Source organism: Miscanthus floridulus, chromosome 6 (assembly GCF_019320115.1).
Source record: "Miscanthus floridulus cultivar M001 chromosome 6, ASM1932011v1, whole genome shotgun sequence".
Lineage (NCBI taxonomy): Eukaryota > Viridiplantae > Streptophyta > Magnoliopsida > Poales > Poaceae > Miscanthus > Miscanthus floridulus.
In genome coordinates, this window is record NC_089585.1 from 30,394,079 (window position 1) to 30,416,604 (window position 22,526).

Below are 22,526 nucleotides of genomic sequence, written 5' to 3' on the forward strand. Positions count from 1 at the left end.
CCTTGAGAAATGACCTGACCTCCCACAATTGAAACATGGGTAATTATGGCCTTAGGGTGTTGGAGCACGAACACCAGGAACATTTAACTATTGTGAGTTTGGATGTCACGATAGGACGAACATTTGGTTGTTGACCGGCTTGGAACTGCGGCGGGCGATAAGGAGGATGATAGTGATTCACTAGATGATAGATTATCTTCTGTCTCTTTTGATTGCCACTGAAATAACAAATCTCATCACTATTCATTCAATTTTGCAAAATAGAAAAATTCATTTTTCAAATACACAGTCACTGATAGGGTGACCCCACCCATCAGCACAGTACCCCGCGCTGACCACGGCGATGAAGCTCGCTGACCAACGATTTCTCACCGACGATGAGGTCTCCGGCGATGGCCAAGGTACTACCACATTCCTCACATCATAGCGCGTCAATTGGTGGCACTAGCTAGACCAATTACGGCTTGGTCCGAGCACGACGCCAGCCATGGCGGCCACGACGGCGTGGCTACGGCACGCCGGTGAAGGGAGGCCGGTAGCGGTTAAACACAAGGCTCGGGAAGACTCAGGAGCTCACCCCAAACACGCCTGAGCTGATGGCTGAACCGGAGGAGCAACGGAAGAAGCGGTCGGCGATCAGAGCAAACTCGGCGGAGCAAGCTGCGTCGACGGTGGTGTTCTGTTTGCTGCGGTGGACAAAAAGATCAATTAACAGGGCACAAAGCATCACGGCAACATGGCGAAGCTAGAACCATGCTGAACAAAAGCAAAGACGCACCGTAGAGTGTTGGCCACGGTGACGCGCACTCAACGGCGATGCTGCCAGCCGCGAGGAAGAAAGGCAATGCTCGGCGTTTCTCGACAGAGTCAGGCTTCAAGGATTGGTCGGCTGGGTGCGCAAGGAGTAGGCAGAGCTAGGATAGGCTTTGCTATGACTGGAAAGGCGCTACGGCGACGGCATGGGCTCGTCGGAGCAACAGCGGCGGCATCGGGAAAAGCAGAGGAAGAAAACGGAGAAGAACGACGACGGCGTAGGCCTTATAGAGCGGCTCAGAAGCAAGAAGAAGCCATGCAGCAGCCTTCCCCTACCAGCGTAAAGCCGAAGACGACCACGGGTGTGATTGGAACACTGAGGAAGCTCACCGACGGTGAGGTGTCGCCCGCGGTTACTGTTCTAGGTAATTACCGAATTGCCACTTGATTTAAAACACAAATTACTCCCAAATTTGTATTGCAACTCAAAAATCTCCAAAAATAAAAGTTGTTCCAAATTCAAAATTCTACAACTTTGCTTTAATAACCATACCCAAATTATGTCTACATTTTGAAATGCAAGTTTAAAATCAAAAGGGGACACTTTGAGAACATATCGCCTTTTCAAATTACTTCAAAATTTATATAACAACTTTGAAAACTCCAAAAACCAACTTTTTACAAAATGACAAGCTCTACACTTTTCCTTTTAGGCTTAACCCCAAAATGTGCTTAGATTTTGAATTAGGTTTTCAAGGTAGAATTTAAATGCTGAAAATTAGGGTTTTCGGAAATTCCAAATCAATACAAAGATTTTGAACTTGATTCAAACCATACAAGTCAACACATATAACATAAAAGTAAACTTGTTTTAGTGGATGCATATCAAAGTTTTCACTAACACATGAATGATGTGCAATACATATGATGACATGGCATGTTTTAGTGTTTAAACACCAGAGGTGTTACAATGCCTCTCGGCATCAACAGTATGGCAGGCACCGACGTCTGCCATACCAAAAGAAGATGATGCAACCTCCCACGTGCATCTGACATTAACAGTGTTATGGGCGCCTATAATCATTTTGTACCCGACGACGTGGGCAACAAGACTTGGCATACGTATACTCTCCCTCTCTCACTTGTAAGGCCACCCCCTTCATCTATAAAAGGGGATGCGCTCTCTCCCAATAGAGGGATGGATTAGTTCACTAGCATACAACAACAGAACCACTAGGTTCAAACCTTGAGCACACGCTCGAACACTTAGCACATAGCGGAGCTCCCAGTCACTCTTGGCCCTTCAGACCAGAGCCCGACCGGACCTCTTGTACCCCCCATCTTTCTCTCTTCCGTTTGTAACCCCACAGCAAACTTCGAGCACCTAGGCTCAGGAATAAAGTCACCGATCCGACTCAAACTGGACATAGGGCACGTTGCCTGAACCAGTATAAACCCTGTGTCATTAAGTGCTAGGCTACCTCCGATCACAACGTACAGCAAAACTACAAATATTTACGTGTTGGTCACTTTCTGCACCGACACTATGCACCTAGATGTGATGTATGTCTAGATGCATATGAAAAGTTATGAGCCTAAAACAAGCTAGAACAACTTGCAATTTAGAATGGAATAAAGAGAGTAATAACTATGCACTAACACTAATCATGTCATATGATAATCACTAATTAAACATAAAATATGTTAATTAGCATTACTACTACCCTAATTGGCACACAAAACATATATTAGTCACCATATTAACACTTATCAAAACTAATATTGTCATTGTAATTACTAAGTAATAATATAACATATTGAATTATTAATTTATTTACTAATGACAAAGATTAGAAAACATAGATGAACTCGTCCATCGGAACTGAGAAGCGCTATGTGACCTGAAAATCTTAAGAAGCGAATAAACGACAATCTTTACTTATTGAACTGATGTAGCGTCTTTCTTTTTTTGGTGTGCAAGGAGTTGATTAAGAAACTTTTGAAATGCCTGTTGACCAAGAATTATTATTTACTTTCTTCGTTTCAAATTATAAGATGTTTTGACTTTTCAAGATTCGTGGTTTTTGTTATAAATATAGACATATTATATATCTAAGCGTATAGCAAAAACTATGAATCTAGAAAAGTCAAAACGTCTTAATAATTTAAAATAGAGAGAGTACTAAACATGTCTTGTTCATAAGGATCGAATATCAAATGGATGAGTCTCATTTGATGCCTTGATAGTCTGATGGACATATGCAAAATTTTAATTCGGAGCAATTTTGAGTGAACCACACATTTAGTCCGTAGTTATGGTGTTTATCACCTCATAGGTGTTCAAAATAAGTTAGAAACCCAAAAAAGTGCAAGTTCATTTGAATAGTAACATCATCAGTCAGAAAATCTCTTTTTCGTTACCCTCTCATGGTAATGAATTTTGAGAAGACAGTGGAAGGAAAAAAACTAAGAAATTGAAATCTAAATTTGAGGCGAGGAAGAAAATAGCAAGACATGTGCGCACACTTATGTGTATGCAAACAAGTGTAGTTTACACTCTAATTACTTTTTAAATGTGAAAGATCCATGGCTGCATGCAGTAGATTATTGCATGCTGTGAACTAAAATGTACTGCATTGGACTGCAAAAAGCTAGGGTAGTGTACTTGTGTATATACAAAATGCCCAAAAAATTTAGTATAGAGTTATTTGTGTCGTTTAGCAATATTACTATGTTGGTTGCCAGTTTTACTCATAAGTCATCATGAGTGTGAGCTGCCGCTAGGCATGTTTGCTTCAATCTACGAACTACGGAGTATTATCTTAGATGGAGGATGGAGATTAAGGGAAAGTTACAGCGTGACTTTGATATGTGAAGTCATTGAATCCGGCTCCTGGTTGGTTGAGCCTGGACTCAAATGCACATCTCGCTTTTTGAGTAATCATTCTTTTAAGTTTAAGTAGATTTATAAAAATAGTACCAATATTTATAAATCTAAATATGTTTATTATAAGAATGTATTTTACTAGACGTCTAAAAATATTCATTACTCATCATAAATGCTCGTACTTCTTTGATTTCTTCAAAGCGATGAGATATGTTTTTGTTTGGACGGAGGAAGTAAGCCTGCTTAATAGAGATGCAAGTGGACTAGCATGTGAATCCGCGAGCAATATAGTTTAGGTAAATATAGACATTGCCCAAAAACTAAACATTGTCCAAGAGCAATGAATATATTCACTTAAAATATATTTACCTACTTTAAACTATATTGCCAAAAACTAAACATTATCCAAGAGCATATTAGACATTTCTTAGAAAATCTCCTATTTTAGATATGGGGCTAGGCTGCATGCCAATATATTTACCTACTTTAAACTATATTGCTCCATAAGGAATTTTAGGTGAAGCAGAGCTAAAAAGGTAAGAGTAGAAAAGTCTCAAGGACCTGAAGTCCATGAGAATCTCCACATTTGATTTGACAGGATGGCTAGCTTAACTTTTAGCCACTAGGGCTTGGGTTTCTCCAAAATATGAAGAAGCTAGGAAAAATCATATTCTAATGGCTTCATTTTCTAACCCAAAACAGACTTCAGTTTAACTTTTTTTTTCTGTCGGAGACCAATACTAGGGTACCCGAAGAGGAGAGGCTAATGGTCGTTATACGTTAATCCATCCAGGCATTCAAGGGTGCGACTACAGCTCCAACCGACACCTGAGGCCGCGGGCTCTGCCTTGCACGACCCCAAGGCCGTGCGATCCGTCTCTGCTCGACCTCTGGGGACGGGCTCCATCTCGCCCGACACCGAGACCACGAGCTCTGTCTCGCTCAATCCCTCGGGCACGGCTCCTAACGGAAGCTCATGCCGCCACCAACCACTACGGGCCAAAAAGTATAACCCAAGGTCAAACTTCTGGCATCGTGCAGGTAGCGGTCACATCTCAACACGACCTATCCCCGTGACATGTCATTCCAGAGAACTCACATCGCCCACAGTGATGGACGCGTGGTCACTATGCTACCTACTCCCTGTGTAGCCGTTGATCAGCACGCTGGTTCACCGCGCCGCCCGCCGAGGCGGAGTGGGACGTCACGACCCGCTGACAACGCCAGGGCATGGCATCATCGGTGGACAGGCGCCCGATGTGGAGCTATCTTTGTCATCACCTGTCGTGTCAGTGGGACCCGCACAAAGGAAAAGAAAGGCCTGGCGACCTTGAAGGACTTTCTCTCTCTCGTTCTCCTCTTTTTTCTCCCGCTGTAACATGCGCTTTCCCTTGCCCTATAAAAAAGAAAGCAGGGCACCCCATTAAGGGACATCAGATCAAAAACTACTAGCATCGAACCTCGAACACATAGGCGAGCAATGACCGAGCTCTCGGCACCCATTCGTTCCTCTCACCAAAGACTTGGGACCTATCCCTCTGTCGACCGTTTGTAACCCCTACTATAAACTTTCAGTGCTAGTAACATGAGTAGCAGCAATGAACTGGACGTAGGGATATTCCGCTCGAACTAGTATAAACCTCATGTCCTCTTAGCACACCATCTGAGCCAGACGCACAATATTAAAAATTTACTCATTGGTGTTTACTCGAAACACCGACAGTTTCAGAAGTCATTATGCTCATTTGATAGGACTTTTAATTAAGTTGATCGAAAAGCCTCTAAAAAAGGAAAAAGTCTACATAACCCCCAAACTATTCAGGGTGGACTACTTCACCCCTCCCAAACTATAAAACTGGATTTTCTACCCCCTTAACTTTCCAAAACCGGTCAAATAACTCCAAGCGGTTTTGTGACGATGGTTTTGTCTTTTTCTTTTTTATTTATTTGGGCTGAATCTTTAAAAAATCATAGTAAATTATAAAAAATCATAAAATAGATAATTCAATTTTGTTGGACTGAACATGAGTAGATCTACACAGTAAACATATAATATGGTATGCTTTAGTATAAAGTTTTTGTTGTAGCTTTAGATTTATGTTTTTTGTAATTAAATGGAATAATTCATTGTTGTAGCTTCTATGATCCAATTATGGTGAAATTTTTATGGTAGACTAATTATTGTATGCTTAAATTATAGTAAAAATTTCATACTTATTGGATCATGTATAACTTAGTTATAGATAAAGCATAGATTTAACAAGCATAAACCTAAATAAATCTATAACTAAGTTATACATGATCCAATGAGTATAAAATGTTTACTACAGTTCAAGCATACAATAATTAACTCACCATAAAAATTTTACCATAATTAGACCATAGTAGCTGCAGCTATGAATTAATTATATAAAAGCATTGATCTAAAGTTACAGAAAAACTTTGTACTAAAGCATAACATATTATATGTTTACTATGTAGATCTACTTACGTGGAGTCCAACAAAATTAGATTTTTTATTTTATAACTTTTTCTATGATTTATTATGATATTTCAAAAACTCAACCAAATTAAATAAAAAAGAAAAAGACAAAACCACCATGTAAAACCCTCGTTCAAAATCGCTTAGGGCTCGTTCGTTTAGCTCTATTCCTGGCAGGATTCAATGCTGGTGACAGTTTGCTATATAAATTACTGAAGTATTCCTGGCAGGATTAGTTTTGGTGGGTGATTCCCTGCCAAACGAATAGGGCCTTAGGGGTTATTTGATCGGTTTTAAAAAGTTTAGAGGATAAAAACTTTGGTTTTATAGTTTGAGAACCTTGAGCTGAAGCTAGGCAGGGGAGCCCTCAGCCCGGCAGAATTTTTTACTATTTGTCTCTTTTTTGAAAGTTTCTCACAAATAGATCCCTGGCGAAAAGAATTCCAAAAATGGACCCTTGGCTCGGCGCCACGGTCACTGGCGCCGAGCTCCTGGGCACGGGGAAATGGCCTGCCAGGGGGCTCGGCGCCAGAGTGACTGGCGTCGAGCTCGGTGTCGTAGATCTTGGCATCGAGCTCGGCGCTAGAGTGAATGGCGCCGAGCCACCTGCATTTAACCCAGCCCACCCTTCTTCCCCGAGCATTCTTCCTCTTCTTTCTCCTCCCTCTCGGGTTTTTCTCTCGCCACTTCACCCTACCTCATGAATCGACATATTGGACCTTAAAAACCTTGATTTGATCCGTAGATCTTCGAGAGCAAGGTATACTCGCTCACCTCCTTATTTTTTTCGCATCGATTCGGTACATATTAGTTGGATTTTTGAACCTAAGAATCGTCATCACTTAGGGTTTCATTGTATCCCTCAATATATGTATTATACAACCGTAGGTTGATTCCAAGGCATGAAAAAAGCTAGTAAACCAAGGCGCATGTAGTTATGTTATGGGTTCATTGTTGTGGATGAAATAAGAAACCCTAGGTTTATGGTATAATGTTAACTGCTTTTGGTTCTTAGAATGAAATTAGTTGTATTGTAGTTATTGTTCTCATTGATATTTTTTTGTGATGCTTTTATTTATGTTTGTTAAATTACATCCGTTTTGTTAGATGCAAGAAATATTTCGGGAGGAGTTTTGGCAAAAACGGGGTCGTCCTCGAGAATTATACCCCGACGCGTCTAGCAAAGATGCCCCCGTCCCTCTTGACCTTTCTGTCCCTAACTGTGACTGTGGTTTCCCGGCCCATGTTTTTCAATCGAAACATCCGGACACAGCCGCACGTTGCTTCTACACATGTAGTCGGTTTAATGTAAGAAATTGTTTGTACTATCCTTTTTCTTTATTTGTTTAAGTATGGTACTAATATTTTATTGGAATCTCATTGTGTAGGACCATGAAAGGTGCTTTTTCTTTTAGTAGATCGATGGTGTAGACAAGTTTGATCCTAGGTACCTCTTTTTCGATGATTGATTTAGAGGGAGACATCCACGTGAGCACTTCAAGCGGTGGGTTCCACCCCCCCTAACCCTCCGGCAATTACGGCTAAGGAGAAGCACCTAGCCACAGTTAGACGACTCGATGAACCTCCTTTGTGCGATTGCGGAGATCGAGCTGTGATAAACCCTGAGAATACGTTGGAGTTTGTGTGTCCAAACAAGCATAAAGTAAGTGCAAAGTGTATGTGTTAAAATCTTGAGCTATATGTGTTCATGTACTAATGTCTCATTATTTAGGTGTATTCAATGGCGAAGTGTCGTTTCAAGGAGTGGTTGTGTGGTTCTAAGAACCAATGGCTGAAAGAACCGCGGAGGGATAAGGAAAAGAAGAAAGAACTGGTAATCTACAAAGCACTTCCTGTCATGTGCGAATGTGGTGTAAAATCCAACTATGGCCTAGTCCTTTCGGAGCTTGGAATAGGTCATTATTACGGCCATATGATTGAGTATGATGAGGTTCGTTATTTTTCTGGTAAACATGAAATCGTATTTTGTTTGTTTTGCTAAGACATATATGATATAATATTTCTTTTGAACAGAGCACTAGGAAATGCAGTTGGGAATGTTATGATGGTCAAGCTAAGTTCTTGATGAACTGAAGAAGAGGCAACTAATTGCACGGAAAAGGGGATATGGACCTGACTACGTCAACCTATTCGTTAAACATCACAAAGAAAAGATACATGAGTTTACTAGACAACGCTATATTTGTAACCCGATCAATGTTGGGCTTAACAAATGGGGATTGAAGAGGCGGATGACGTTAGAGGAGGAGAGGGCAAGGAATGAGGCAAGAGAGCAGACAAGAGTACAGATGCAGGTCTTGAACGAGCATGTTGCTACATTATGTGCCAGTGAGTGCTTGAAAACCTTTTTTCATTGCCTAGTTTTAAATGTAATATAATCATGTTGCTAACAAGTACTTTCTAACTACAAACTAAGTAATCAAGATAATAACTACGTATATATTTATAGTGTACTCACTAAATAGCTAGATCATATGTAGTTAACTACAAACATAATTACATATCTAAGTAGCTATCTAACTATATCTATTTACCAATGTATCTATGTTTCTATCTATCTACATATATATCTCACTAAATCAACTAACTAAGTCATCACAGTAACTAGTAAATAACAAACACCAACTAAATAGGTACATTGCATATTCATAATTTTTACCTTTTCGGGTCGACGGACGACGGGCGTAGGTCAAGGCGAAGATCCGGGCCCGCGGTGGCGCGTTCGACGACAGAGGTGGCGCGCGGCGGCCGCGGGGTGCCCGGCGCTCCGCGCGGTGAGTCCGGCTCGACGGGCGCGGGAGTCGGGGCGAGGCGAGGCTGGCAGTGGACGGCGGCAAGGCGGGACGAGGCCGGCGGTGGAGGGGGCAAGGCAGGGCGAGGCCGAGGCCGTCGGTGGAGACCAAGGCGAGGCTAAGGCGAGGACGGCGGTGTGAGGGCACGGCGGCGCGGTGCGGGCTCGGGCGAGGGAGGAGCAGCGGCGGCGCGGCGGGCGTGGGCGGGCGCGGCGCGGGCGGGCGGGCGGGCGCGGTGGCATGGGCGGGCGCGGCGGTGGAGCGACGACGGCAGGGGCAGGTAGGGCGAGATGGAGAAGAAGAAAGGTGGGGCGACAAATATTTAGGAGGCTCGGTGCCAGAGTGACTGACGCCGAGCTCGACGCCAAGATATACGGCGCCGAGCTCGGCGCTAGTCACTCTGGCGCCGAGCCCCCTGGTAGGCCATTTCCCCATGCCCAGAAGCTCGGCGCCAGTGACCGTGGCGTCGAGCTCGGCGCCAATCACTCTGGCGCCGAGCCCATAATCTATTTCTAAAATTCTTCTCATCAAGGGTCTATTTATAAGATACTTTCGGAAAAAAAAGGGTCAAATACTAAAAAAATTCAGTCAGGCCGGCGCCCCGGCCATCTGCGTCTGCCAAACAGGGCCAGCCAACGTTACCCACCTACACCTAGGCCCCTATCCGGCTCCTCGCCCACCAACTGTGTGTGCACACCCTGACGCCGACGCCGACGCCGGACGACGCGAAATCGGAAGGGCCACCAGCTCCAGAAAGCGCCGCCCGGCACCGATGTCGCTGCGGCGGATGCGATGGATGTCGGACGAGGACGGGCGATGGGAGCTGGACGCGGAGACCCCGGTGACGATGGAGGGCACGGTGCGCCCCGTCCCGGGGGACCCCCTGCCGCTGGGGCTCTCACGGGGCTACCGCGTCACCCGCCCCAAGCAGCTCGACTTCTTCCACCGCTTCATGGCGTCCCCTCTGGTCCCCACCTTCTCCGCCACCCGCGACGGCCTCTCCGTCAACCACGCCCACATCCTCTACATCACGGACAACTGGTATGGTGACGGACTACGTAGACCCATTACATGTCTGTACTGCTCCGAGGATGTTGCGGTTGGGAGCACTCAATTTTTTGCGTGCAATCTTGTAGCATCCGACGCCAACGATAATGCAGGCTTGGTGTGCATAGTGTGATTTGGATAACCCTGGATTTGATACATATATGAATTTAGATTGGTTAATTTTGGATCATTATGTCAGCACTAGGATTATGTGCCCCCCTTATCAATATATGTTGGTATTGATGTCTCAGTGGATGAAATGCGAGTCGATTCGATTAGTAGTTGATTTTAAGTGACCTGAAATGGGCTATCATTTCTGTCTCTTGTTTGTTATGTATAGCATTGTCGGCTTAGAGGGAGAGGAGAGTACCATCCAATTTTTTTGTTTTCTCCTTTGTTAATTTAATGGACTAAATAGCCTGCCCAATGTAGATACGGAGTATCTAGTAGAGGTTATACTTAATGTTCAACAAGTTTCTCACCAAACTCATGTTAACGAACAATCTGTTGTGATCTGTTCAGGTCTTCTACCATCTTGGAGAAAATCAATGTTAACAAGCTTGTGTCTGTCGTGAAAGAGAAATTTGCAAATCGACAGGAAGAGGCCTCTTGGACCAAAGATTGAAGAAGCACTTGCATGATGTTATGTCTCTAGGTGTAGGCACGGAAATCTTGATCACACCAGACACCACTTTGCTGCTGGAGTTATTTGATATCAAGAAAGGCAATCGAGGAAAAGCGATATTTCACCACGAGGCAAAAAATCTGGACGCTCTTAACCTATTTGGTATACAGTTAGTTATTTGTGGGTATTCTTGTTGCTTGCACTATGGTTTCTCAATAAATCACGTTCCGTTCAGTATATTGATTAGAACACCTAGCTGTTGATAATGGCTTGTGGAAGTTTTATCTTGTTTTTTTCCCTTTCTTTTATCTTTTGTGAATGTTTAGTTTACTTAACTCCGCCTATGTTGTCTCAACATAGCAGGTCCCAAGTTCTGGTAAAGGAGGAGGGTTGTGATAGGCGTGGCAAGCCAACGTTAAATCTAGCCATTCTAATGGAGATGAAACCCGAAAGAAAACCGTTGGGGCGTAACCCTCTTAGCGACGCTCCATATCGGAACCCGGGTATGGTGTTAAATGAGCAAGGGCCGGGCCGTCACCCCCGTGACGCGCCGTGTCGCGATCTGGGCACGGTGTCAAGTGAGCAAGGATCGGGTCGTCGCATCCTTAGCGGCGCGCTACATCGGCGCCCGGGTGTAGTGAAAAATGAGCAAGGGTCTTCATATCTGAGTCGACGGGTGCGAAGGGTAAGGAAGCTAGTCGAACCAACTAGGATTCGTTTAGGTAGTTGGAATGTAGGGCCGCTTACAGGTAAGTTAAGAGAATTAGTTGATACCGCGACTAGGAGGCGTGTAAATATATTATGCGTTCAAGAGACTAAATGGAAAGGTCAGAAGGCGAAGGAGGTGGACAAGGTACACAGGGACAGTCACGAATAGAAATGGAGTAGGAGTTTTGATTGATAAGAGCCTCAAGAATAGTGTGGTGGGAGTGAGAAGGCAAGGAGATAGGATTATCTTAGTCAAGCTTGTCATTGGTGATATGGTCTTGAACATAATTAGTGTGTATGCCCCCAAGTAGGGCTCGATGAGAGTGCTAAGAGACAGTTCTGGAAATACTTAGATGGCCTGATTAGAGTTGTACCTAGCAGTGAGAAGCTTTTTATAGGAGGAGATCTTAATGGGCATGTAGGTACTACAAGCGCAGGTTTCGAGGCAGTTCATGGAGGTTTTTGGGTATGGTAGTAGGAATCAGGAGGGGGAGGAAGTTCTGTACTTCGCGGTAGCTTTTGACCTGATGATAGCCAACACTTTCTTTAGAAAGAGAATCTCATCTAGTGATCTTCAGTAGCGGACAACACTCTAGCCAGATTGACTTTGTCCTCGCAAGAAGAAAGGACAAACGAGCATGCTTGGGTTGCAAGGTGATACCAGGGGAGTGTGTTGTTTTTCAACATAAGCTTTTGGTGGCAGACTTTCGTTTTCATGTGCGTGCCCATAGGGATAAACAAGCTAAGATTGAAAGAACAAAGTGGTGGAAACTGAAAGGGGAGACGTCAGTGGTATTCAGGGAAAGGGTTATCAAAGAGGGCTCTTGGAAGGAAGAAGATGACATAAACAACATGTGGGAGAAGATGACAACCAACATCCGAAAGGTGGCCTCAGAGGTGTGTGGAGTAACCAAAGGAAGTGGAGACGAGGCTAAAGATACATTGGTGGTGGAAAGAGGAAGTCCAAAGGGCTATTAAGGAGAAGAAAGAATGCTATAGACGCTTGTACCATGACAGGAGTGTGGACAACATAGAGAAGTACAAGGTGGCAAAGAAGACTGCAAAGCGAGCTGTAAGTGTGGTAAAGGGTAGAGCGTACGAGGATCTTTACCAACATTTGGGTACGAAGGAAGGAGAGAAGGACATTTATAAGATGACTATGGTTCCTGAGAGAAAGACAAGAGACTTCAACCAAGTTAAGTGCATTAAGGATGAAAAGGGACATCTCTTGGTGAAGGAGGATGAGATCCGACATCGATGGCAAGAGTATTTTGACAAATTGTTCAATTGTGAGAATACGGACACAACCTTTCAGTTGGATGACTCTTTTGATGACACCAATAGACGTTTTGTGCGGAGAATCCAAGAATCTGATATCAGAGAGGCATTGAAAATGATGAAAGGAGGTAAGACGATGGGACCGGATGGTATCCCAATCGAAGTGTGGAGATGCCTCGGGGACATAGCTATAGTATGGCTAACCAAGTTGTTCAATCATATTTTTCGATCGAACAAGATGCCTGACGAGTGGAGGAGAAGTATATTGGTACCGATCTACAAGAATAAAGGGAATATTCAAAGTTGTATTAATTACCGGAGAATTAAGTTGATGAGCCATACTATGAAGCTATGTGAGAGAGTTATCGAGCATCGCTTGAGAGCAATAACGCGGGTCTCTATGAACCAATTTGGTTTCATGCCCGGTAAGTCAACCATGGAAGCAATTTTCTTAATAAGACAAGTTATGGAGCAGGTATAGGGAGAAGAAGGAGCCTACACATGGTTTTTATTGACTTGGAGAAGGCTTATGTACAAAATACCAAGGAATGTTATGAGGTGGGCTTTGGACAAACATAAAGTCCCAACGAAGTACGTCGGACTCATTAAGGACATGTACAACAATGTTGTGACTAGTGTTCGAACAAGTGATGGAGACACGGATGACTTCCCAATTAGGATAGGACTACATTAAGGGTCAGCTTTGAGCCCTTATCTATTTGCCTTAGTGATGGATGAGGTCACAAGGGACATACAAGGGGACATCCCTTAGTGTATACTTTTCGTGGACGATGTAGTGCTAGTTGATGAAAGTTGGACAGGAGTGAATCAGAAACTGGAGTTATGGCGGGAGACTTTGGAGTCCAAAGGTTTTAGACTCAGTAGAACTAAAACTGAGTATATGAGATATGACTTCGGCACTACTACTCGGGAGGAGGAAGATATTAGTTTGGAAGGTCAAGTAGTGCCTAGGAAGGATATCTTTCGATATTTAGGATCAATGCTACAGAGAGACGGGGATATTGATGAAGATGTTAGCCATAGAATCAAGGCAGGGTGGATGAAGTGGCGCCAAGCATCTGGTGTTCTATGTGACAAAAGGGTACCACAGAAGCTAAAAGGTAAGCTTTATAGGACGGCGATTAGACCTGCTATGTTGTATGGTGCAGAATGTTGGCCTACGAAAAGACGACATGTTCAACAGATAAGTGTCGCGGAAATTCGTATGTTGCGTTGGATTTGCGGTCATACAAGAAGGGATCGAGTTCGGAACGATGATATACGTGATAGATTAGGGGCAACACCAATTGAAGAAAAGCTTGTCCAACACCGGTTGAGATGGTTTGGACATGTCTAACGAAGACCTCCAGAGGCACCGATGCGTAGTGGAATCCTAAGCCAAGATAGTAACATGAAGAGAGGCAGAGGAAGACCGAAGTTGACTTGGGTAGAGGCAATAAAATGAGACTTGAAAGGATGGAATTTACCCAAAGACTTAGCCTTAGATAGGAGTGCTTGGAAAACAACTATTCACGTGCCTGAACCTTGATTGCTTCTGCTGGGTTTCAACTCTAGCCTACCCCAACTTGTTTGGGATTTAAAGACTTTGTTGTTGTTGTTGTTGTAATGTTTAGTTTACTTAACTAGTTTATGTTGTTACTGTTCTAAATGCTTGGATTAAAGGACACCTCTTTACCTATTGCAGCTTCCTCATCATAATATTACATTCCAAGCATCTTGACCTGGATTATTTGTTGATAAAAGGGGAGCATATTGGGATGTGCCATTGTCATTATCGGCTGACCTTGCTTCAGTTGGCTCCAGTTCTGGATTGAGTTATCATCTATTATTGCAGCAGAATAGTGGGGAACCAAAATGATTTGGTGGTGATGAAACAGATGATGTTCCTATTGCTCTGCTACCTGGCCTATGTGCTAAAGCGGCTATTTCCATCAAGAAAAGCATTGATGCTTGGAGGAAAAAAGAAGATAAGCTAAAAAACGTTCAGCCATATGATATATTTCTCTCGGATTCACATGTTTCTCTTACTGGTATCGTTGGTAAGTGTCCACTTTCCATTTGATGTCGATACTCCTAATGAAAATTCCTTGCATCCACTTGCTTGGACTTTGGAGGTTCTGTTGCTGCCCCTCAAACTGCTTCAGAAACCTTTTCATTGACACACCATTCATTTCCTGGATATCCAGAATGTAACCTGATTGTAGCTTAGTCCTTCTGTTTCCCATTGCTGAGCTCACTGTATAAAAAATTGGATTCCTAGCCCTCGCCTAGGTGGCTAGGTGGCACCTAGGTACTACTGTACTAGACACCTCACTCAAGCCTAGTGTCTAATTGCTTCCTAGACTGCTTAGGGGTCCAAGTAGCCCGATACTTTGCCACTCAACCAGTGCCTAGCGCCTTTTCAAAATTTTGTTGTGATATTACAAGACTTTGGAAGCCAATAATATCCTTCACTTCATATAGATGCTGGTATACAGTATCATGAACGACTTGATTTCCCTATATGCTTTACTGCCTAGTTTTCTGTTGGTGCTGACATCTAGTGCATCTCTGCATGGCTATGTGAAATGGTTATCAGTTTAGTAGCACTGTATTGGATTTATAGGTAATCAGCAATGTTTCTCAAGTTTCCTTCCTTTCCTTTATTCAGGTGCAGTAGCTAGTGGATATTTGGGTTACTGTTCAAGGAGAGTGACTATACGAGATGAAACACACAAGAGTAATGCTTTTAGAATGTTTGACGAAAGGAATAGATGTGCTGCCTTTGTAGACCTCTTTGCTTCTGTTACTTTCACTGCTCAATATGGGAATTTTCAGAGGCTTTTTCTGGATTTGACTAGGGCAAGTGCCCGATTTGATATCACCTCTGGCTCCTTGTTCTTATGTGGTGCTTCTCGCCTTGCACAAGATTTCTTCTTCTCTAGAAGACCTGATGTAGAGACATTCTGCGATATTTGTCCTGATGTGACTGTTTCCCTTCAATAACAGGTAATTCATATATTTTTTGTTTAATTGTTCTCTGATACCTGTTAACTAGAAATTCTAACCACTGGTTGGGGTGTTGTCTTCTTTCCTATGGGTGCTTTGGTAGCTACTGCTTACATCTCAATCTATTGCACTTGAAAGTTATGAAAAAAAACTGAGGTACTTGGGACTAACCACGATGGTTCAGGAAAGTTTCAACAACAACAACAACAACATAGCCTTTCAGTCCCAAGCAAGTTGGGGTAGGCTAAGGTTCAGGAAAGTTTCGTTATATATTAATAATATTAATGACTGCCTTGCAGGGGAGCTTAATCTTATTTGAACTCTAGGCTATGCTTAGATATGCAAACACCCTGACTCTTTATCTTCTGTGCCGTAATGTAAATTATGGTTTATTAGTTACAGTTTGATGCAAGTACTAGTGCTTATGACTTCAGCTACTGTTTACACTTGTTTATGAACAAATTCCATCTACTGAAATGCCAGGGGGTAAACTTGTTATGATGAATACAGCATTGCCAATGATGATGGTATTAATTGATGGTATCAGTTTAGAACATAGGATTTGTTATCTTTTGGCCATTTCTCTCTGATTGCCTACCATCAATAAATTATAAGAACAATAGACAAGATGATCATTGTGTGTATCATATGGAAGTTTTCTCGTGTTTAATAAAGCTCTTCTTTGTTCTTGCTGCAGATAGTTGGGCCCTTCAGTTTTCGTGTTGAATCCTCTGTTGCCATTGACCCCAGAAGCCAGGACCATTTTGTTTGAGTGGATGATCCGATCTTTGCAATTGATTGGGCTCTCAAGGTCCTGGGTTCAGCAAAGGCCACAGCGTGGTATTCACCCAAGCATCAGGAGGCCATGGTGGAGCTCCGGTTCTACGAAGCCTGAAGCTGTTCATCATGAACGTTGTGTAAAATAATGCCTGGACTTCATGATCGCTATGTTAGCTGATTTCACTAGGATCAGATCATATGAAATGAATGGTTGACGCCGTGATGGTCAGATGAATCGACCCCCTTGTAAAATCTATTTATGACCTGCTTTTACCGGTTGAGTCATCAATTTTTTTGCTACGAAGGAAGTTATACTGTTTGGAGTCTTTAGAGTAGTGAACTTGCTAGGTGAGCCTATGTGAGATTATGTTTCTGATTGCCTTTTGTCGGTTTACAAAAGTCATGTTCCCTCCATTTTTTTAATTTTTAAATATATGAAGTTTAGGATAAGCTAATTAAAGGATTAGCCTTTTTGAGACATCCATTTGTTCATCATTTTGACAGAACTCAAGACTCAGTTGAATCATGCAACAACAAATCCTGAAGCGTTAGCATTTGTTTGTGATAGCCCTCATAGGAGCCAGGAGGGATGCTATGCGTCACAAATGCTGAAGCGAATTTGTATTCTCTTTATTCTAGTGATTTGCCCTTTGTTTCAAAAAAAAAAAAAGTGACTTGCCCTCAAAACTTTAAAATCGATGCAATTGTATTTCTACATGTAAATGTGTCTGGTTTTTAGCTGAATTTGGATTCTCGCGTTGCAGCACTGAAAAACAGAAAATCGTAAAAGCGGAAACCCCAGTAGAATTCAGGCCCACTCGTAAATGAGCCTGCGCGCGTGCTCGCTTTGCCCCCATTGGGCCATTCATTCCCCTCGCGGGCTCCCAGCTCAGTAAACCCTACTGCCCAGCAGCACCACTCATCTCGCCGCGCCGCCGCGTAAACCCCGCCCGCACCCATCTCGCCGTCGCGCCTCCCCGCCCTCGCCCAGGCGCAACCATGGCGGCCGCCTCGAGGGGCCTGCTCGCGCGCCTCCGCGGCCTCTCACTCTCCGCCGGCGGGAGCCCGCGCCTCCCCTTCCCGCCTTCCCGGCTCTTCTCCGCGGAGGCCTTCGTCTCCCGTTCCGACGACGACGACGCTGGGGGCGAGGGCGGCGGCGGGGGTCGGATCATCGAGGCGCGGGCCGGGGTGATGGGCCCCACATCGCAGCGCACCGGCTTGATCGGCGTCAAGTGCGGGATGTCGGCGATGTGGGACAAGTGGGGCGCCAAGGTGCCCATCACCGTCCTCTGGGTCGACGACAACGTTGTTACCCAGGTCAAGACCGCCGAGAAGGAGGGTTTCTTCGCCCTACAGGTGTGCTACACGAAATTTCCCTGAGTTCTCTCTGTGAAACGTGTTCCACCGAAACAAATGAAGTATTGAACAGCTGCTGGTTCGATTCACTTGCTAGACTCGAAAGCAATCATATCGCTTAAACCTGGATGATAATGGCTGAGATGTTGTATTGTTGGGGTTCAATAATATCTTCTTGATACAGTATATCTCAATATTTCCCACATTTTGCAAAAATGACACTCCAAAGATTGACTCCTTGATTACGATGACACTCGAGTGGATGACAAGTGGCTCCATCTGTGTCTATGAATATGGGTCCAGTGTCAAATCTGCAAACGACCGATGTTTGAGTCCCATTTTTGCAAATCGCCCCATTCACTTGTATTTTGATTTCCACCCCCATAAGACTTTTGTTGCAAATGCCTAGCCCCTGTTGACTCTGTTGCAAAAGCCATCCTACAGAGCATAGGCTCAGCAGATTCCGCCTGTCTTTGCCCGTGTGGAGCCACTATAGTCCATGCTAACTGAGTAAAGCTTGCTCTGGTGCTTGGATCATGTTGTGGTGAAGAATTTTGCAAATAGCATAAATCGATGGATTTAATGAAATGCAGGGCTTGTATTTTTAGAGTATCTAACTTTAAAGAATGCATCAGGCACTCTAGGATGGAAAAGCGGGTGAAATCAGATTGTTGCATGTTGGTGGGACGGTTTCTGCTACAAAACCGAGTTGGGTAGTGGTGGGTCTTTGGAACAAAACGTTTTATGTGGTGGTATTCCAAACCAAAGAGAGACGTGGGGTTGTTTTTGAAATTTCCATGTTTCTAAACTCATGCGGCAATGCTCTGGTTATGGCTCTTCCTGCAGTACCTGCAGAAAGAACTATAAAAAATTAAGGAAGATAAATGGGTACAAGGGTAGTTATCTTGGTGTGTCGATGTCCAATTTTCTTTTGTTCTTGTGCCATTTTACTCTCTTCAGCAACATAATATCGGTAAATGCAAGTTATTGTATCAATTGATCAATTTTACTGCTAAGGGGTTCACAAGTCAATTGTGACAATTTACTGGAGCTAAGTTTTGGTAACCACTAACCATAAAGCATCTCATGCACTTGCACCATGAATAAGACACTAGTAAGAAGTACCCTGCCTTTTTTTTTGTTTAGTTGACCTAATGCAATGCAGAGTGGTTAACTTATATATTTGTTTCTTTGTTTGTTCCATTCATATTTACTTTGCAAAAGGAAAAAGTATTGCTAAATTCCTAAATTCTTCTTGTGTTTGTTAGCTTGGCGCAGGTCAAAAGAAGGAAAAACACCTAACAAAGCCTGAAGTTGGCCACTTTAGAGCACAGGGAGTGCCTCTGAAGAGAAAGCTAAGGGAATTTCCTGTCACTGAGGATGCACTTCTTCCTGTTGGCACAACCATCACAGTTCGCCACTTTGTGCCTGGACAATTTGTTGATGTCACTGGAATCACGAAGGGGAAAGGTTTTGCGGTATGTATTCTTCCTGTCCAATCTATTTTCTGTGATTTCACTTGTCAAGACAATTCACTATATTGCTGTAAACCAGCTAAGCTATCACCAGGGTTTTAGTTTGTGTTTCTTTCAGCAACACCTCTATTTGATTAGTTGAAATGAATCCAGAGGGGATTATGCAGATATTTGTAATAGTTAAGTCTCTAGTTTATGCCCTGAATTTAAGTTGCTCTATTTCAAACATGTATTTGATGAAAATTGTTCTCTTGCTATTTATATGTTAGCTTTCTGATAATAAAAGCAAACACTGTATGTGTTTCTTACAATTGGTGGAATATTCAAACCGAGTGCTGTAGTGTTAAAAACTTAAAATTTGACCGGTTAATGAAAATTTCCACTTTTTCAAATATTAGATTCTGACTGATTTTTTTCTGAGAATTAAATGCCATAATGTCCAAAGTAGTGTGCATCTTAGAAACTATAGTTATCCTAAGTGCTATTGTGGGATCAGTGTCTTTTCAGATCTTGAGTAGCTTTTCTATAAACTCTTAGAACATAAAAGAGCAGGATTTGGTTGGACATGTGAGAGGGCAAGGCAGTGTGAGTGATCCTATTTTTATGTGCATTGTGCTGCTTTGTTAGCTGGTAACATCCATCCACAAGGGAAAAGTCTTATTGAGGTTTGAGAAACTAGGAGGACCAATATTTGGTAAATGGCCAAGCTCTTGAGGACTTCTTTGCATGGTAGTGCAAGTTCTCCCATGATTTCCAAGATCCTAGATTAATTTTCTTGGGGAAATGTGCTAGTGTTACAGAACTCGGCAAAACTGGTCAATTCTTCATTAAATATTGTGATTACAGAAGTAATATGACTCTGCTGATTGTTACTTTCCCTTCTAGAACAAAGTAATAATGTGTTGATTGTCAATGTTTAACAATTTAACCTTCTTTTAATCTTGTAGGGTGTAATGAAAAAATATGATTTCAGTGGGATGCCTGCATCACATGGGGCATCTAAGTCGCATCGCAGTGGTGGCTCTACTGGTCAAAGAGATGCTCCTGGAAGGGTACGTTATATAACAGTATCACATTTATGTATTGAAAAAATGTTATGCATCTCCCTTCTCGCAATAGTGTCATTTTACTCTCCATAGGATAGGCAATAGTAAGGTTTTGCTATGAATTACATTTCCTCTTAACAAGATGAACTATAGATTTTAAGTATTTACTCACAGGTTTTTTCGTGTTCCTCAATACTTAAGATGATAAGACCTTATGTATTGTTGGTATGTTGTCAATGTTTTTTACTTGGTATGAACAATGAGTCTGTTAAATGATGTCATCGTACATGGTTTGCCTCCTGAAGTATGTTTTTTTGTTCAGATCTGGGCCTTCACTGGAAAAAAAATGTAGATGTAATGTTTACAATTACAAAGCTCATGAACTGTTTTTTGTCTCGAACACAGAGCCCATGAACTAGTGCTTTGAAACCAGACTGTGATATCTGTCATGCAGGAAGGCACTTGGTTTAAATTGTTTTGATAGGACATAGGAGTGTACTTTTTCCCCTTCGACACACAGGAGAACTGCATATCATTGTATTGAGTATTGACAGATAGAAACGGTCCGATTACAAACTGATTCCATAGCAGGGATTAGTTTTTTGTTACATTCGCGCCCGTTGGTGGAATATGATAGGAGCTCGCTAATGTGTGCACAAAGAGGTACTGCAGCAGCCAGCCTTGCACATGTAATGACATAACAGTTGGAAAATTTCAGGTTTTCAAAAACAGAAAAATGCCTGGACGCATGGGTGGTGTGCAACGCACAGTGAAGAATGTATGGGTTTACCAAATAGACCCAGCCAGGAACTTGCTATATCTGAAGGGGCAGGTGACTTGATTTCTGATGTCACAGCATATTTTGTTCGGGGCATTTACATATTTACCATTATTACGGATGACATCTTACACTGTGTCACTGACATGGTATTTTTTATACCACTCACATCATAATGATGGTAAATATGTAAATAATTCATTTTGTTCAACCATAGAAAGTTAGGTGTTCTATGTATCTTTCGTTGCCCCTTTTGCAGGTTCCTGGTCCTCAAGGTAGCTTTGTTTTTGTTAAGGATTCTATATACAAGAAACCTGACACGGCTTTGCTCCCGTTTCCTACATACTTCATGCAAGAAGGCGAGCCTGAAGACTTGGAGCCCCTGATTGCTGATCTTGGTGATGTTGACCCATTCATGGCAGCTGATTAAAAGGCAATGGACAAAGCTGGTTAACTCCCTTTGTGTTTTATGCACTCCTTGAGCTCGTCCATTCCACGAGATTGTCAAATTCTTGATGGATATGTGAGCAGTTCCTGAATCACAAGCTTCATCAGGTTACTGGCTAGCCTGATCAATGTTGTTCCATGTACATTACCTGGCAAGTATACCAGGGCCTTAATTCAGTTAGGGTTTTTAGATGATTGTTTTGATTGACTGAATGGAACCTTTTTTTTTAATAAGTTGTACGCGAAGCCACAGGTAGTATATAAAATCGGAATATTTTCACTCCTGAGATTGTGTTCTGCCTTTGCGCGAGCTGCTTATATTAATGACAGCTGTTAGTTTATTACCTGCACATGAACCTATGCGTTGCGCTTTTCAATTTTAATATTTTTTATTGAAAACATGTGTTTAGCGTTACCATGGACATGGTGCCTTCCTTTTTATCATGTATATATAGGGCCCTTTTGACATGGCTTCGGCTTCTTGTGGCTCTTGCCGTGGAGCTATTTTTGTACTTCTCCATGTCAAAATGTAATACACATGTATTTCAAAATTCAAACTTTGTTATCTCTAATCAATAACTACTCTAATCATATATAAAATTGAAAGTACAAAAGCAGTAATATTAGATTTGTGTTCAGAAATGTTTTCTAATAATATTTTGTTGCCACAAATCATTATATACTACAAGATATATTATAAGAGAAATTAACGGTCAAAGTATGATTTTAATGACCACATCCACACAAGTCAAATCACGCCTTCTATTTTGAGATGTAGGGCCAAGGAGTTGGAGCCACAAAAGGGTAACTTCTTTCGCTTCTGACAAATTTGGTATAAAATATTATAAAACTACTGTTAAAGCTGTTTTTACTAAACGTTTTTCAAAACGGCTTTGTCTCTGCCAAAGAATCTTCTCCACTTCCTCCATCTCGTAGTAGGTGACCTTCTAGCCATCTACACTCGGTCCAAATTAGTTGTCATTCGGACTTTCCAATGCAACTTTCTCTTTTTCTATACATCTTTATTTCTATTTCTCTCTTT

At 42.6% G+C, this 22,526-nt stretch overlaps 1 protein-coding gene and 1 pseudogene across 1 annotated transcript; both read left to right on the top strand.

Moving 5' to 3' along the window:
* Nucleotides 1-9,552: 9,552 nt before the first annotated feature.
* Nucleotides 9,553-16,611, top strand: LOC136455876 (protein TRIGALACTOSYLDIACYLGLYCEROL 4, chloroplastic-like; annotated as a pseudogene).
* Nucleotides 16,612-17,153: 542 nt separating this feature from the next.
* Nucleotides 17,154-21,763, top strand: LOC136457997 (large ribosomal subunit protein uL3m-like). The gene is made up of 5 exons (XM_066458008.1): nucleotides 17,154-17,738; nucleotides 19,007-19,216; nucleotides 20,161-20,265; nucleotides 20,978-21,091; nucleotides 21,297-21,763. Exons 1-5 carry the CDS (start codon nucleotides 17,382-17,384, stop codon nucleotides 21,465-21,467), a joined length of 957 nt encoding a protein of 318 aa, XP_066314105.1. The 5' UTR covers nucleotides 17,154-17,381; the 3' UTR covers nucleotides 21,468-21,763.
* The last annotated feature ends 763 nt before the right edge of the window (nucleotides 21,764-22,526 follow it).